A 16,672-nucleotide genomic window follows, 5' to 3' on the forward strand; every position below is an offset into this window, starting at 1 on the left:
GGACAAATCGTGAAGCAGACATTCACATTCATATTCCATTTTTCTGCAAGAATATCGTCAAATCTGTATACTTAACTTTGATTTAGCTTTCCAAGTATTAGTAGCCATATTAGAAGTTCAAAATTTGCAAAACAACCAGTTTTCATAACTTCCTAACTCTCAATATCCTTATAATTTCTGTCCAAAATGAAAAGACATGCTGTCGTTAGAAGCTACATTTTACGACATATATATGGTTTCCAGATACTCCCGTGAAGCCCAGCTAATTGGCTATCTAGCTAGCTTTGTTTGACCCTGATTAGTGCTTATTTGACAAAGATACAGTCATTCAAGAGATGGACGCCCGCGTCATCGGCGTGCCATGAAGGCGTTGCTCTCTGACCAAATAGGGTGTCCTATAGGATATACTACACCCCTAATGAAATAGTGAAGTCTTGTTACCTTCTAGGATCTCTGAGGAGTAGATACGAACGTGATTTGTCTCGTTCAAACAACGTTTAGGGTGAAATTTTCATCGATTCCTTTCTTTGCAAATTGAACGAGTGGAAATACAAAATCAATCGTGCGTGATATATGGACCTTTTTAGGATATGAAAAAGGATTTTATCTAACAAAACAACACTTCATGTTATCTCTAGGACCTTTTGGATGATAAATCAGAGCAAAATTTCAGAATGTAAGTACACATTTTACCTTCAGAGGTGAAGAGGAGCTCTCCTCAAATAGTAGCATGGCATTATTTTGTAGTAATAGCTACTGTAAATTGGAAAGTGCAGTTATATTAACAAGAATTTAAGCTTTCAGCCAAAATAAGACACTTCTATGTACCGACATTTGTTGTTACTCTAAAATCTGCGATCTTGATATAACGCGCTGCATGATTTACAACTGTCCCGTTGACGGAACGCCGATCCTTTTAAACAGAGGAGGATCCCATCAGCTTTCTGTAGGCTCGGCCTACTATATTTATATCTCAACTTTCCTAATATTAAGCACATTGCTTGTCTTTACAACAGCCTACCTGGCTGGCATGAAAATGAACCACGGGGAAAGTGTCCTCCATTTGTTATTTAACTGCATATATGACATGTATTTTTTCCCCCTGCCCCTGTATCGAGACAGGTGCATGATAATGGTCCACTCTAAATCCTTAACAAATTTCATACATATTATTTAATATATGTAAAGGCACGATTAAATCAAGAATAGTCTGATGGGTGACAATATTAGCCTATCACTTGTGAATTATATATTATTACTTGTGAATGATGCCTTGTGTAAGGCAAGAAACAATGCATACCTTTATTTTGCGAATTTTTCCAATCATAGTCCCACACCTCACTTAGCCCTAGCCCATAGGCCTATATGTTTTGATAAGGTTTGTAACAGAACTAAAGTGGCCAAATAACCTATTCAAATGAAGCACATTAATCCGCTTTACAATGGGTGTAGAGCCTTACTGTCATACATACACAGTGCTTGAGTTTTAAGTTTGGGGAAGATCATTTTCACCATAAAAATGCAACTATAATAAAATCATTACATGCATTAATCACATTTGCGGTCACTTTTGATAATGGTGTTCTCCCGCTAATGGAACATTCGCGCTTATAGCCTACTGCCGTGTACACATTGTTCTGCTTATAATGTGAAGAAAAAGCCTAATAGTTTAGCAACATTTTAAGCTAAACGTTCTGATCTGTTGTGTCAGCCTCATTGCGTAAAAAAGGTTTTTGATGCTTGTGGTTGTATTCATTTGGGATCTATCGCATCCCACAACTGTCCCAGATTGTGTTTGGAATATTTATTTCTCACACAGAAAATAATAGGTTGACTTTTCTACCATGGGGGAGGATAGATTGACGTAGGCTAGTGATTTTGCTGTTCGTTAGGCCTACTCATCTTGTTGGCAGACAAAAAAGTAAAAGTGGACAGTTCTTCCAATATCTTCAATATGCGTCCCCGATGTGTTTGTCTTCACTTGTAGCCTGTGAGAAAGACCCAATCACGTGACGGAGAGCCACGTGAGTGAGAGGTGCTTTGCAACACGCAGTTAGAGGGGAATTAAAATTATTATATTCAGCCCAAGGGAACAACTGCCACTGGCTGCAAAAGGACTGGATTTTTTTGTGGGCATTACGACAACACAAAGGGGATGCCACCGGGTTAATTCGAGGCATTATCAAGTGTTTGTCAAATTGTGAATGAGAGACTGATGAAGTGTGTACAGCCTGCACAAAACAGCAGATCTCATGCCTTCCATTCAACTTTTTTCAAATCATCATTAGAGTTGCATCATGCAGCCTTAGAATTTATACAAAATAGAAATATATCCCATTGTTTGTATCACAACTAAAGTTACACAAATAATTCTAAATTAAGCATATAGGAATACCTGTTTCTTTGTTAATCGCTCAACACAGAATAGCCGCATGTGCGCATTCCCTCAAATCGTTTGGAGAAAATATCCTTTCCATTTTATTCAGCTTTGTTCAATTGTATTCTTCATACTCTAAAATACTATAAAATAATGCCACAGAATTCTAAGAAAATCTCGCCTGCTAAATTACTGTAGCCCACTGCCATATGGCATTGTCAGATCAGGACCTAAAATAACTCAGACTATGCTATTCTGTTCTTCTGAAATAGACAACATTTTCTTCTTATCATGTTTTTTCAGACCTGTCTAAAATAAATAATGGATTTATTGTGAAAGTGTAGGCTATATTACATGGATTTATTAGACTTTTTAAAGTGTAGATGCTTCAAAGGCCTGCATCAGTGGCAGTGTCGAAGCCAGGAGATGCTAAATGTGTTTATGTTAATTAATGGTCAATTACTCAGAACAGACTCAATTTGTCAGGGCATGGACTCTACAAAGTGTTCCACAGGGATGCTGGCCCATGTTGACTCCAATAATTCCCACAGTTGTGTCAAGTTGGCTGGATGTCCTTTGGGTGGTGGACCATTCTTGATGCACATCGGAAACTGTTGGGCGTGAAAAACCCAGCAGCATTATAGTTCTTGACAAAACCGGTGCATCTGGCACCTACTACCATATCCTGTTCAAAGGCACTGTCACGCTCTGACCTTAGAGATCCTTTTAATTCTCTATTTGGTTAGGTCAGGGTGTGACTAGGGTGGGCAATCTAGTTTTTCTATTTCTTTGTTGGCCTGGTATGGTTCCCAATCAGAGGCAGCTGTTTATCATTGTCTCTGATTGGGGATCATACTTAGGCAGCCTTTTTCCACCTTAAGTTTGTGGGATCAGAAAGACATCTGGATCCTGGTCCTCCTATCAGATCAGTTCTGTCTGAATATCATTGATCAGCTGTGAAGCAACTGTGAACGGACTGACCATAGGGATTTCAGAAGTAAAGAAAGAATGGCAGTATAGCCAGTCTTGGCAATATGGTATTCAATATGTACATATCGAAAGTTAAATTATATCACTATTAAATTATATTATTATGAAGTTATATTCTGTTGTGAATGTTGCTAAATGTTTTCTTGGAAGTGCTTTTAGGAAAGCAACAGATGAATCAAAACTTCTCGCTCTAGCCTACTCATCCATGTTTACGTATCGTGGGCGTGAAATCCCAAACAGCCAATGCCTTTCCAAGAAAGCATTAATATGGAAGTACTTTATTTTGTATCTTACCACGAAACTACCATACCTTTGAGTCTGAGTCGTATTTCACTGTTAGTTTTATACAAATAATAATAAAAAAATGGTTATAAAACTGACAATTGTTTATTTTGTATAAAAAGTAGGTTTACTCATGTTGATTCATGCGTTGTATGCGTGTGCTTACTGTGACTGTCACCCTGATATTGGCTACTAGGTAGCTGGCTACTTCCCAGGCCGTTGCAGGACAGTAGTGCTTGTCAAGCGGGAGCGAAGGGCGCTGTGTCGTTGCCGTTCATGCCCTCCCATTGAGTAGATTGTATGTACAGATCAAGGTGACATCTAGATGGTTATCAATATTAGTACTTCCTTGTGCAGGCTGCTATCCTACTTGAAATAAAATCCTGGGAGGGAAAACATTTGCTACCGTCGGCAACACGACCAGACCGTGCAGCTGCCGAGTAGCAAGCCCGTATCAGTGGTCAGCAGGCACATCGAAACAACATCGGTGCACTAGTCGCTGGTTTATCGACTTGACTCGTGCAGCCCAGTCAGCCACGCAAAACGGTCTTGAGGGGCAACAAATCTACCCAATTAGCTGATTTTCTTTCCATAGACCCATCCTTTAGACACACCCACGCTCCGATCGCCATATTGGGCTGCAGCTGCCCATACTTGCCAAAGGCGAGAAGGCAGGCGGTTTTCTTATCAGTCTGCTTATCGTGGACAGATTTTGACAGGAGTAAACACTCTCCGCCTCCATGAAAGATCGACCACAGATGGAGATAGGAGGGACTGACCTCTATACATAGATAGCCTAACTGTTATTGGTCCTTGTTTGAGAGTAAGCTAGATATTTTGTCGCTATAGGCTAGACATGCCTTCAGTGTCAGGAGCAAAAATTATAACTAGGTTTTATTATATGAAAAGGATATAATAAACATTGTTCTGACTGTGTGTGATGTTTGTGGGCCCAGGTTTTGTTCTCTAATTTCCAATAATCATTATCACAGTGCTCTTAGTACTCATCTGCAGGCCACTGTAAGTGTTACCTCAAAGCACAAAGAGCATATTTGGGCTGTTACCATACTGCAATTTTTACTACTTTACTTTGTAGTCTCAATATAGGGTGTGTCAGTCCTACAGAGTTGTGCTTTTTGACAATATACTCTGACAACCTGAAGAAATAGGGTGTGACTATCTCTTGTCTCAAATATTGATGGGGTTGTTACATTATCTGGTTAAAACGTGTTTTTGGCATGTTTTTAAGCTGATAATGTAGGATTTGTTGAGCAAGTGTCACCTACTTTTGGCAGCCCTTTTAGCTGAAGCGCTGAATTTGTGATTTAGAAATGATTGTCTGAATCAGCTGCAGTGCCTTCAGAAAGTATTCACACCACTTTCCTTTTTCCACTTTTTCCTGCATTTAAAATGGATTTAATTTAGATTTTGTGTCACTGGTCTACACATAATAGCCAATAATTTCGAAGTGGAATTATGTTTTTATTAATATTTACAAATTAATGAAATGAAAAGCTGAATATTTTTCTTGATATTCATGGAACTTTTGGCTGCACTTTAAGCTGAAGCACTGAAAATACTGATTTAGAAATGACCGTCATATCAGCTATATAGTCATGAAGTCAACAATCAGACAGGGGCATACACCTTCAGAACACTTTTGTAACTCTGATGAGTCAAAACACTCGATTCTGTAAACATCAAATGTTTTGTAGCATGTCCAACATTTATGTGTTCTACCTCATTAGCTACCCAAAGTTAGGCAACAGGGAGGTGTCAGTAGTCTTATCACGTTGAGCTTAACGAATGCTCCCAAGGGTACTGACCCAATCCAAAGACCAGCGCTGTTGTCTTCTCACTCTCCCAGTTAGGCCGGGCACCTTTCAAAATGATCTCAACACAGTTCACAGACAGAAAATAGCTATACATACCCACAGAGACAGGTATTTGAAAAGGTCAACGTTAGTTGGAGAACGGAAAGTCGTATCTAGAGGAGAATCGGTGCTGAATATGATAAGAGCAGACATGGGTTCAAATACTATTTGAAATCATTTGAAATATTTCAGCTGTGCTTGATTGAGCTTGCCTTTTGCAATGGATGTAATAGAACAGTCCCAAAAGTGCAACCCCCGCCCATCTTAAAGCGGATGCTCAAAGTATTTGAAAGATTTCATTTAGTATTTGAACCCAGGTCTGGATAAGGCAAACTAAGGATTAGTCCCAAATGGCACCCTATTCACTATGTAGTGCACTTATTTTGATCAGGTTTTGGTCAAACACAGTTCCCTACATAGGGAATAGGGTGCCATTTGGGACACCTACTAAGACAGTAAGTTATTTTTAATTCATTCAGATGAGCTAAAAGAGGAGATACATCGAACATGGCATTTGAGAATGGGCATTTCATTCAGTGAGGAGAGCATTAGTGACATCACACCTAACTGAATGCGCTTAGTCAGTTGTCCAACTGAATGTATCTTCCCTTTCCACTTTTTGTACACTTTCATATCAGAAAAGACATGACCCTGAAAATAAACGATTGAGAGAGAAGAAAGAGTAGAGAAATAGTAAAACACAAAAATGGAGGGTGACAGGGAAAAAGAGTGTGTGTGTGATTGGAAATCTGTGTTTGAGTGAGGGAGAGAGAGAGCGAGAGAGTAAAACACACAAAAAAAGAGCGTGAGAGAGATGTATCGATTTAGAGAGTGCTCAAAGATGCGGCCCCAATACGATGAGTCAGAGGCTTGGAGCTGAGTCAAAAACTCCTGCTGTTTGACAGCTGCTTTGGTGTGCTGCTTTGGTGCAGTACGGAGACATGAGGGAGCAGTGACAGCCAAGCTGCAGGGAGAGCAGAACCTGCTAAATATGCTGCTGCTGATTTTGTTACACACACCTCTGTGTTGCAAACAAATTGTCCTTAGGGGGACGATAAAGTCTAAAGAGTAGTGATATATTGTTGGCTCCAAACTGAATCCTAACCGGCTTAATCTTGGGAGAGAGGGAAAATAGTTATGTTGAGCTACTGTAGATATAGGCGTAATAACATTTTGGCTAAGTGATATTCAATTGGCTTCAAACCTCTTATCTATTTGAGACTAGTGAGATATTATTGGTTCCGTCTAAACCCTAGCATGCCTTGTATTGGGAGAGAGGGTAAATAACTGTGGTGAGATATATTGTACACTTAAGGCATCCGCGTACTTCCCTTCCGAAACTGTTCGGAACAGTTCATGCATATATTATGACGCCATTTTGTGACGTTTTTGTTCGTTTTGGTCTTCGGCAAGGGTTTGTTCGGCTGTTTGTGAACACAATTTTTTTTTTTTTAGGCAAGCTGAAGGTTGGAGCCGAAGTCTACGCATTGGTCAAGAGTAGGGATTATTCAATGAAGTGTGTGTTGTCATTCAACAAAAGATAACTCATTTTCATGATTCTTTTTCTTCAATTGCACCCCAAAAAAACAACACCAAACACAACAACCTTTTGGGTGTATGATATTGAGTTGGCTCAAAAGTGAATCGTACCAAAGTCTTGGGAAAGAGGACATATTGCATGGAGCATCACGGTGGAGGAAAACTTGAATGTAAACTGTCTTGAATCAATTGACCATCACAAATGAGATCCAGTCATGTAATACAGCACTAGTACAGCAGGCTTTTGAAGTTCACGGTCTTTACATTAGACGTTTATTCATTTTCAACCCATTCAAAGTCTTTTCATTAAAAAACAACGCCAACGACTGGCCATGCTGGGTGTGTTTCACTATTACACAATGGTTCCATAACACAGACCAGAACCATATATTTAGATGGCTGTGACACAGACTACAACTACACTGCAGTAAGCCCAGGAGAGCAGGAACAGCAGCAGCAAGTTCAAGTGCTGAGACAAAATCTATGAAAAAATGTAAACACATTCAAGAAACACATGTGAATAACTGCAACAGATATAAACAAACATCAGACAAATGTGACCAAATAAACAAAAACAAATTTTAAAATATCCAACAAATACAAAAAAATGCAACACACAAACAACAAATATAAACAAATATCAAACAAAAGGACTGCAGAGCAGAGTTTGGAGGGTGGGGAACAGTTAACACCATAGAACTGTAGACTGTGTGATATGATTTCGTTCTTGGGTGAAGCGAAGCCGTGGAGGGCTACACGGCCACCTCATCACCCAGACAGTCCGCGGGGCTCTCCGCATTCATTACGTTGAAGAGAAGTGCCGCACCCTCAGGCCCCGCCCCCTCGCCCCGCCCCCAGCTGTCCCTGTCACTGCTCTCATCCGCGTTGGACTCGTACTCCGAACCGATCCCCGACTCCCGGAAACGGAGGAGCTCCAGGGCTCCAAGAACCTCCCCTCCCCCCAGAGGGGAGTCCCCGCCTGGGCAGCCCGAGCATGGACTCTCAGCCTCCTGGTTCTGGCTCTCATGGTTGTCCCCTCCCCCACTGCGGGGGAAGCGGAAGCACTCCAGCCTCACTCCGCCCGGGCCCAGAGAGTGGCTGTCCGGGGCCCTGGTCCCTGGAGGAGAGGCCCCTGGTAAGATGGAGGCCCAGGGGCCATTGGTTAGCTGGGGCTGGGGCTGACCCTGCAGGGGGCCCATGGAGGTGTGGGTGGTGATGTCACGTAGCACAGAGGGGGGCTTGGCACGGAAGGTGATCTCCAGCAGACTGTCTTGGGAGCCCACTGTGGAGAGAAGAGAGAGAGAGAGAGAATTTGTTGGAATGGAGGAAAGAAGATGAGTGGAGGGAATATAGCGAGAGGACGTGAGTTGAGAACAGGATTGAGAGAGGCGATGATGATAGATTAGAAAGGGCAAGATGACAGTGTTGCTTACGAGCTGTGATGTCAATGTGGATAATTATTTAAAAAAACTCAACAAAAAAAGAAACGTCCTCACTGTCAACTGCGTTTATTTTCAGCAATCTTAACGTGTAAATATTTGTATGAACATAAGATTCAACAACTGAGACATAAACTGAACAAGTTCCACAGACATGTGACTACCAGAAATGGAGTAATGTGTCCACGAACAAAGGGGAGGACAAAATCAAAAGTAACAGACAGTATCTGGTGTGGCCACCAGCTGCATTAAGTACTGCAGTGCTGCTCCTCCTCATGGACTGCACCAGATTTGGCCGGTTCTTGTTGTGAGATGTTACCCCACTCTTCCACCAAGGCACCCGCAAGTTCCCGGACATTTCTGGGGGGAATGGCCCTAGCCCTCACCCTCCGATCCAACAGGTCCCATATGTGCTCAATGGGATTGAGAATGAGCTCTTCACTGGCCATGGCAAAACACTGACATTTCTTGCAGGCAATCACACACAGAATGAGCAGTACGGCTGGTGGCATTGTCATGCTGGAGGGTCATGTCAGGATGAGCCTGCAGGAAGGGTACCACATGAGGGAGGAGGATCTTCCCTGTAACGCACAGCGTTGTGATTGCCTGCAATGACAACAAGCTCAGTCCGATGATGCTGTGACACACCGCCCCAGACTATGACGGACCCTTCACCTCCAAATCAATCCCGCTCCAGAGTACAGGCCTTGGTGTAACGCTCATTCCTTTGACGATAAACGTGAATCCGACCATCACCCCTGTTGAGACAAAACCGCGACTCGTCAGTGAAGAGCACTTTTTGCCAGTCCTGTCTGGTCCAGCGACGGTGGGTTTGTGCCCATAGGCGACATTGTTGCCGGTGATGTCTGGTGAGGACCTGCCTTACAACAGGCCTACAAGCCCTCAGTCCAGCCTCTCTTAGCCTATTGCGGACAGTCTGAGCACTGATGGATGGATTGTGCATTCCTGGTGTAACTCGGGAAGTTGTTGTTGCCATCCTGTACCTGTACCGAACATCACACCATCCTGTAGGTGTGATGTTTGGATGTACCGATCCTGTGCATGTGTTGTTACACGTGGTCTGCCACTGCGAGGACAATCTGCTGAGTTTACATAACAGTACAGAATCACCTCTGAGTGAAAGGATGAGCAAGAGAACCAAAGAAGGAGAAGAAAGGGAGGCATGAAGAGAGGGTGAGAGAGGAGAAGAGAAACAAGGATGAAGAGAGGGCGAGTGGAGAAACAGGGATGAAGAAAGGGGGAGAGATAAGAAGAGAGAGGGAGGGATGAAGAGACATGGATGAACAGAGGGAGAGAAAAAGATACATGGAAGAGACGAGAGGGGGAGGGGGGAGGGAGACATGAAAAGAGAGGGAGAGAGATGAGAGAGAGGGATGAAGAGAACAAGGGACGAAGAGAGAAGGAGAAATAAAGAAAGGCAGACAATCAAAGAGCGAAGGGATGAAGAAAAAGTAAGAGATGCCACTCCTATTTGAAGTGTGTGCCCTCAGGCCTGGTGGGAAGGAAAAGTAATTCCGCTACCAAAGAATAGTAAAGCCCCCTTTACTGGCTCAAATAGCTGACCAATCACCCTGTTACCAACCCTTAGTAAACTTTTGGGAAAAATAGTGCTTGTCCAGATACAATGCTTTTTTTTACAGTAAACAAATTGACAACAGACTTTCAGCACGCTTATAGGGAAGGAGATTCAACATGTACGGAAGACACTTATTCAAATGACTGATGATTAGTTGAGAGAAATTGGTGATAAAAAAAATTGTGGGAGCTGTTTGGTTAGACCTCAGTGCGGCTTTTGACATTATCGATCATAGTCTGTTGCTGGAAAAAAGTATGTGTTATGGCTTTACACCCCATGCTATATTGTGGATAAAGAGTTACCTGTCTAACAGAACACCGAGGGTGTTATTTAATGGAAGCCTCTCCAACATAATCCAGGTAGAATCAGGAATTCCCCAGGACAGCTGTCTAGGACCCTTACCTTACACAATAAAGAGCTGCAGTCAGTTTCAGAATGGGTTGTAAGAAATAAGTTAGTCCTAAATATACTGCTCAAAAAAATAAAGGGAACACTTAAACAACACATCCTAGATCTGAATGAAAGAAATAATCTTATTAAATACTTTTTTCTTTACATAGTTGAATGTGCTGACAACAAAATCACACAAAAATAATCAATGGAAATCCAATTTATCAACCCATGGAGGTCTGGATTTGGAGTCACACTCAAAATTAAAGTGGAAAACCACACTACAGGCTGATCCAACTTTGATGTAATGTCCTTAAAACAAGTCAAAATGAAGCTCAGTAGTGTGTGTGGCCTCCACGTGCCTGTATGACCTCCCTACAACGCCTGGGCATGCTCCTGATGAGGTGGCGGATGGTCTCCTGAGGGATCTCCTCCCAGACCTGGACTAAAGCATCCGCCAACTCCTGGACAGTCTGTGGTGCAACGTGGCGTTGGTGGATGGAGCGAGACATGATGTCCCAGATGTGCTCAATTGGATTCAGGTCTGGGGAACGGGTGGGCCAGTCCATAGCATCAATGCCTTCCTCTTGCAGGAACTGCTGACACACTCCAGCCACATGAGGTCTAGCATTGTCTTGCACTAGTCAGGCTACCTCTGGCGAGCACATGGGGGGCTGTGCGGCCCCCCAAAGAAATGCCACCCCACACCATGACTGACCCACCGCCAAACCGGTCATGCTGGAGGATGTTGCAGGCAGCAGAACGTTCTCCACGGCGTCTCCAGACTCTGTCACGTCTGTCACGTGCTCAGTGTGAACCTGCTTTCATCTGTGAAGAGCACAGGGCGCCAGTGGCGAATTTTCCAATCTTGGTGTTCTCTGGCAAATGCCAAACGTTCTGCACGGTGTTGGGCTGTAAGCACAACCCCCACCTGTGGACGTCGGGCCCTCATACCACCCTCATGGAGTCTGTTTCTGACTGTTTGCGCAGACACATGCACATTTGTGGCCTGCTGGAGGTCATTTTGCAGGGCTCTGGCAGTGCTTCTCCTGCTCCTCCTTGCACAAAGGCGGAGGTAGCGGTCCTGCTGCTGGGTTGTTGCCCTCCTATGGCCTCCTCCACGTCTCCTGATGTACTGGCCTGTCTCCTGGTAGCGCCTCCATGCTCTGGACACTACGCTGACAGACACAGCAAACCTTTTTGCCACAGCTCGCATTGATGTGCCATCCTGGATGAGCTGCACTACCTGAGCCACTTGTGTGGGTTGTAGACTCCGTCTCATGCTACCACTAGAGTGAAAGCACCGCCAGCATTCAAAAGTGACCAAAACATCATCCAGGAAGCATAGGAACTGAGAAGTGGTCTGTGGTCCCCACCTGCAGAACCACTCCTTTATTGGGGGTGTCTTGCTAATTGCCTATAATTTCCATCTGTTGTCTATTCCATTTGCACAACAGCATGTGAAATTTATTGTCAATCAGTGTTGCTTCCTAAGTGGACAGTTTAATTTCACAGAAGTATGATTGACTTGGAGTTACATTGTGTTGTTTAAGTGTTCCCTTTATTTTTTTGAGCAGTGTATTTCAAAAACTAAAACCATTGTATTTGGGACAAATCATTCCCTAAACCCTAAACCTCAACTAAATCTAGTAATGAATAATGTGGAAAATGAGCATGTTGAGGTGACTAAATTGCTTGGAGTAACCCTGGATTGTAAACCTTCATGGTCTGTCTATAATAATGCGCTGCTCTGCCTTCTTAACAACACCATCAGCAAGGCAGGTCCTACAGGCCCTAGTTTTGTCGCAACTAGACTACTGTCCAGTCGTGTGGTCAGGTGCCACAAAGAGGGACTTAGGAACATTACAATTGGCTCAGAACAAGGCAACACGGATGGCTCTTAAATTTACATGGAGAGCTAACATTAATAATATGCATGTCAATCTCTCATGGCTCAAAGTAGAGAAATAGACTTCATCACTAGTTGTTTTTGCAAGAAGTATAGACATGCTGAATGCACCTAGCTGTCTGGTTAAACTACTAGCACACAGCTTGGACAACCATGCATACCCCACAAGACATGCCACCAGAGGTCTCTTCACAATCCAAAAGTCCAGAACAGACTATGGGAGGCGCATGTTACTACATAGAGCCATGCAAGCAGTAGAATCAGATTTGAAAAACAGATAAAAATACACTTCATGGAAAAGCGGGGACTGTGAAGAGACACACACACAGGCACAGACATACATACACATACACATTATAACACACACACACACACACTCTACAAACAAGTACTCATGGATTTTGTATTGTAGATATGTGGTAGAAGAGTAGTGGCCTGAGGGCACACACATAATGTATTGCGAAAAGTTTTATGAAATGTAATGTCATATAATATTTGTTATTGTACATAACTGCCTTAATTAAGGCAGGAACTAATGGGGATCCTTAATAAATAATACAAATGGAAAGAAGAAGAAGAAGAAGAACCACCACCACTCACTGGAGCTGAGTCCTGCAGCAGATTTGAGCTCCATCTCCTGGATCTGTTTGACCAGTAGGGAGATGTGCTGCAGTAGATCAGTGTTCTGCAGTAGGAGTCTCTGGACCCGGGCCTGGGCGTCTGTCCTGGCACACACCTCCACTGACAGCTGGTCCTGGAGCACACGCACCTAGGTAGGCACACGTAGAAGAGAGGTGAGAGTGTATACACACACGTACGCAGATACACTACCGGTCAAAAGTTTTAGAACACCTAGTCATTCAAGGGTTTTTCTTTATTTTTACTATTTTCTACATTGTAGAATAATCATGAAGACATCAATCCTATGAAATAACACATATGGAATCATGTAGTAAGAAAAAATGTGTTAAACAAATCAAAATACACGTTATATTTGAGATTCTTCAAATAGCCACCCTTTGCCTTGATGATAGCTTTGCACACTCTTGGTAATCTCTCAACCAGCTTCACCTGGAATGCTTTTCCAACAGTCTTGAAGGAGTTCCGACATATGCTGAGCACTTGCTGGCTGCTTTTCCTTCACTCTGCGGTCCGACTCGTCCCAAACCATCTCAATTTGGTTGAGGTCGGGGGATTGTGTAGGCCAGGTCATCTGATGCAGCACTCCATCACTCTCCGTCTTGGTCAAATAGCCCTTACACAGCCTGGAGGTGTGTTGGGTCATTGTCTTGTTGAAAAACAAATACTAGTCCCACTAAGCCCAAACCAGATGGGATGGCGTATCACTGCAGAATGCTGGGGTAGCCATGCTGGTTAAGTGTAATAAGTGGTAAGTGTAATAATAAATCACAGACAGTGTCACCAGCAAAGCACCCCCACACCATAACACCTCCTCCTCCATGCTTTACGGTGGGAAAGACACATGCAGAGATAATGCGTTCACCCACACCGCGTCTCACAAAGACACGGTGGTTGGAACCAAAAATCTCCAATTTGGACTCTCCAATTTGGACTCTCCAATTTGTCAATTGCGCGTGTTTCTTGGCCCAAGCAAGTCTCTTCTTCAAATTGGTGTTCTTTAGTAGTGGTTTCTTTGCAGCAATTCAACCATGAATGCCTGATTCACACTGTCTCCTCTGAACAGTTGATGTTGAGATGTGTCTGTTACTTGAACTCTGTGAAGCATTTATTTGGGCTGCAATGTCTGAGCTGGTAACTCTAATGAACTTGTCCTCTGCAGCGGAGGTAACTCTGGGTCTTCCAGTCCTGTGGCGGTCCTCATGAGAGCCAGTTTCATCATAGCCCTTGATGGTTTTTGCAACTGCACTTGAAGAAACTTTCAAAGTTCTTGAAATGTTCCGTATTGACTGACCTTCATGTCTTAAAGTAATGATGGACTGTCGTTTCTCTTTGCTTATTTGAGCTGTTCTTGCCATAATATGGACTTGGTTTTTTACCAAATAGGATTATCTTCTGTATATCCCCCTACCTTGTCACAACACAGCTGTTTGGCTCAAACGCATTAAGAAGGAAAGAAATTCCACAAATTAACTTTTAAGAAGGCACACTTGTTAATTGAAATGCATTCCAGTTGACTACCTCATGAAGCTGGTTGAGAGAATGCAGAGCGTCTGCAAAGCTGTCATCAAGGCAAAGGGTGGCTATTTGAAAGGGTGGCTATTTATAAAATATATTTGGATTTGTTTAACACTTTTTTGATTACTACATGATTCCATATTTGTTATTTCATAGTTTTGATATCTTCACTATTATTCTACAATGTAGAAAATAGTAAAAAAATAAAGAAAAATCCTTGAATGAGTAGGTGTTCTAAAATGTTTGACTGGTAGTGTATGTAGGTATGTTTGTGTGCAGGCTCACACACCAGGGGCACGCACAAATGCAAACACACACACACCACACAAGATCTAATTAAAATTCATGGTACACACACCCACTGATCAAGATCAAAACAAACGTTTCTTCACTTCTACAATTCTGACGCTGTTCAATCAGCATTAGATAGAATCCCTCATTATAATCAAAGCAAGCCCAAACCTCATTAGACCAAGACATGTGATTATAGGAAAGAGAAGAGGGAACAAGAAACAGAAAAGAGAGCACAGAGTGACACCGTTGAGCTGGCTTGCTCATTAGCCATAAGGAATGTCTTATCACTCCAGCAGAGATGAGCGCTACCTTTGATGAAAAGTACTGTCTTGTCCTCCCTTTACAGCCACAATCGCCTTGTTGAACTGTCAATCATTATAGGGATTAGAGGTCGGCCGATTATGATGTTTCAACGCCGATATCGATACCGATTATTGGATGACCAAAAACAGCCGATATCGATTAATCAACCGATTTTATTTTATTTATATATATATAAATACATATATATATGTATTTGTAATAATGACAATTAAAACAATACCGAATATAACTTAATATAATACATCAATAAAATCAATTTAGTCTCAAATAAATAATGAAACATGTTCAATTTGGTTTAAATAATGCAAAAACAAAGTGTTGGAGAAGAAAGTAAAAGTGCAATATGTGCCATGTCAAAAAGCTAACTTTTAAGTTCCTTGCTCAGAACATGAGAACATATGAAGGCTGGTGGTTTCTTTTAACATGAGTCTTCAATATTCCCAGGTAAGAAGTTTTAGGTTGTCGTTATTATAGGACTATTTCTCTCTATACCATTTGTATTTCATATACCTTTGACTATTGGATGTTCTAATAGGTACTTTAGTATTGCCAGCCTAATCTTGGGAGTTGATAGGCTTGCAGTCATAAACAGCACTGTGCTTGAAGCATTGTGAAGAGCTGCTGGCAAACGCAGGAAAGTGCTGTTTGAATGAATGCTTACGAGCTTGCTGCTGCCTACCACCGCTCAGTCAGACTGCTCTATCAAATCATAGACTTAATTATAACATAATAACACACAGAAATACGAGCCTTAGGTCATTAATATAGTCAAATCCGGAAACTATCATTTCGAAAACAAAACGGTTATTCTTTCAGTGAAATACGGAACCGTTACGTATTTTATCTAACGGGTGGCATCCATAAGTCTAAATATTCCTGTTACATTGCACAACCTTCAATGTTATGTCATAATTACGTACAATTCTGGCAAATTAGTTTGCAATGAGCCAGGCGGCCCAAACTGTTGCATATACCCTGACTCTGCGTGCAATGAACGCAAGAGAAGTGACACAATTTCCCTAGTTTAATATTGCCCGCTAACATGAATTTATTTTAACTAAATATGCAGGTTTAAAAAAATATATACTTCTGTGTATTGATTTTAAGAAAGGCATTGATGATTATGGTTAGGTACATTCGTGCAACGATTGTGCTTTTTTCACAAATGCGCTTTTGTTAAATCATCCCCCGTTTGGTGAAGTCGGCTGTCTTTGTTAGGAAGAAATGGTCTTCGCACAGTTTGCAACGAGCCAGGCGGCCCAAACTGCTGCATATACCCTGACTCTGTTGCACAGAAAGCAAGAGAAGTGACACAATTTCCCTAGTTAAAAGAAATTCATGTTAGCAGGCAATATTAACTAAATATGCAGGTTTAAAAATATATACTTGTGTATTGATTTTAAGAAAGGCGCTGATGTTTATGGTTAGGTACACATTTCGCGAATGTTAAATCACCCGTAAATCACCCGTTTGGCGAAGTAGGCTGTGATTCAATGATAA

At 42.2% G+C, this 16,672-nt stretch overlaps 1 protein-coding gene across 5 annotated transcripts in view; it reads right to left on the minus strand.

Annotated features, from left to right (window-relative positions):
- Window positions 1-5,110: 5,110 nt before the first annotated feature.
- Window positions 5,111-16,672, minus strand: part of LOC106568730 (carboxyl-terminal PDZ ligand of neuronal nitric oxide synthase protein) — a 40,391-nt gene continuing 28,829 nt past the window's right edge. For all 5 annotated transcript variants that reach the window (XM_045693842.1, XM_045693844.1, XM_045693843.1 and 2 more), the window contains 2 exons: window positions 12,998-13,166; window positions 5,111-8,344 (listed from right to left, as the gene is read on the minus strand). In XM_045693842.1, the coding sequence (XP_045549798.1) occupies window positions 7,815-8,344; window positions 12,998-13,166 (699 nt within the window). In that variant the 3' untranslated portion in view covers window positions 5,111-7,814. The remainder of the gene's footprint in view (window positions 8,345-12,997; window positions 13,167-16,672) is intronic.

Source organism: Salmo salar, chromosome ssa14 (assembly GCF_905237065.1).
Source record: "Salmo salar chromosome ssa14, Ssal_v3.1, whole genome shotgun sequence".
In the NCBI taxonomy this organism is placed as follows: domain Eukaryota; kingdom Metazoa; phylum Chordata; class Actinopteri; order Salmoniformes; family Salmonidae; genus Salmo; species Salmo salar.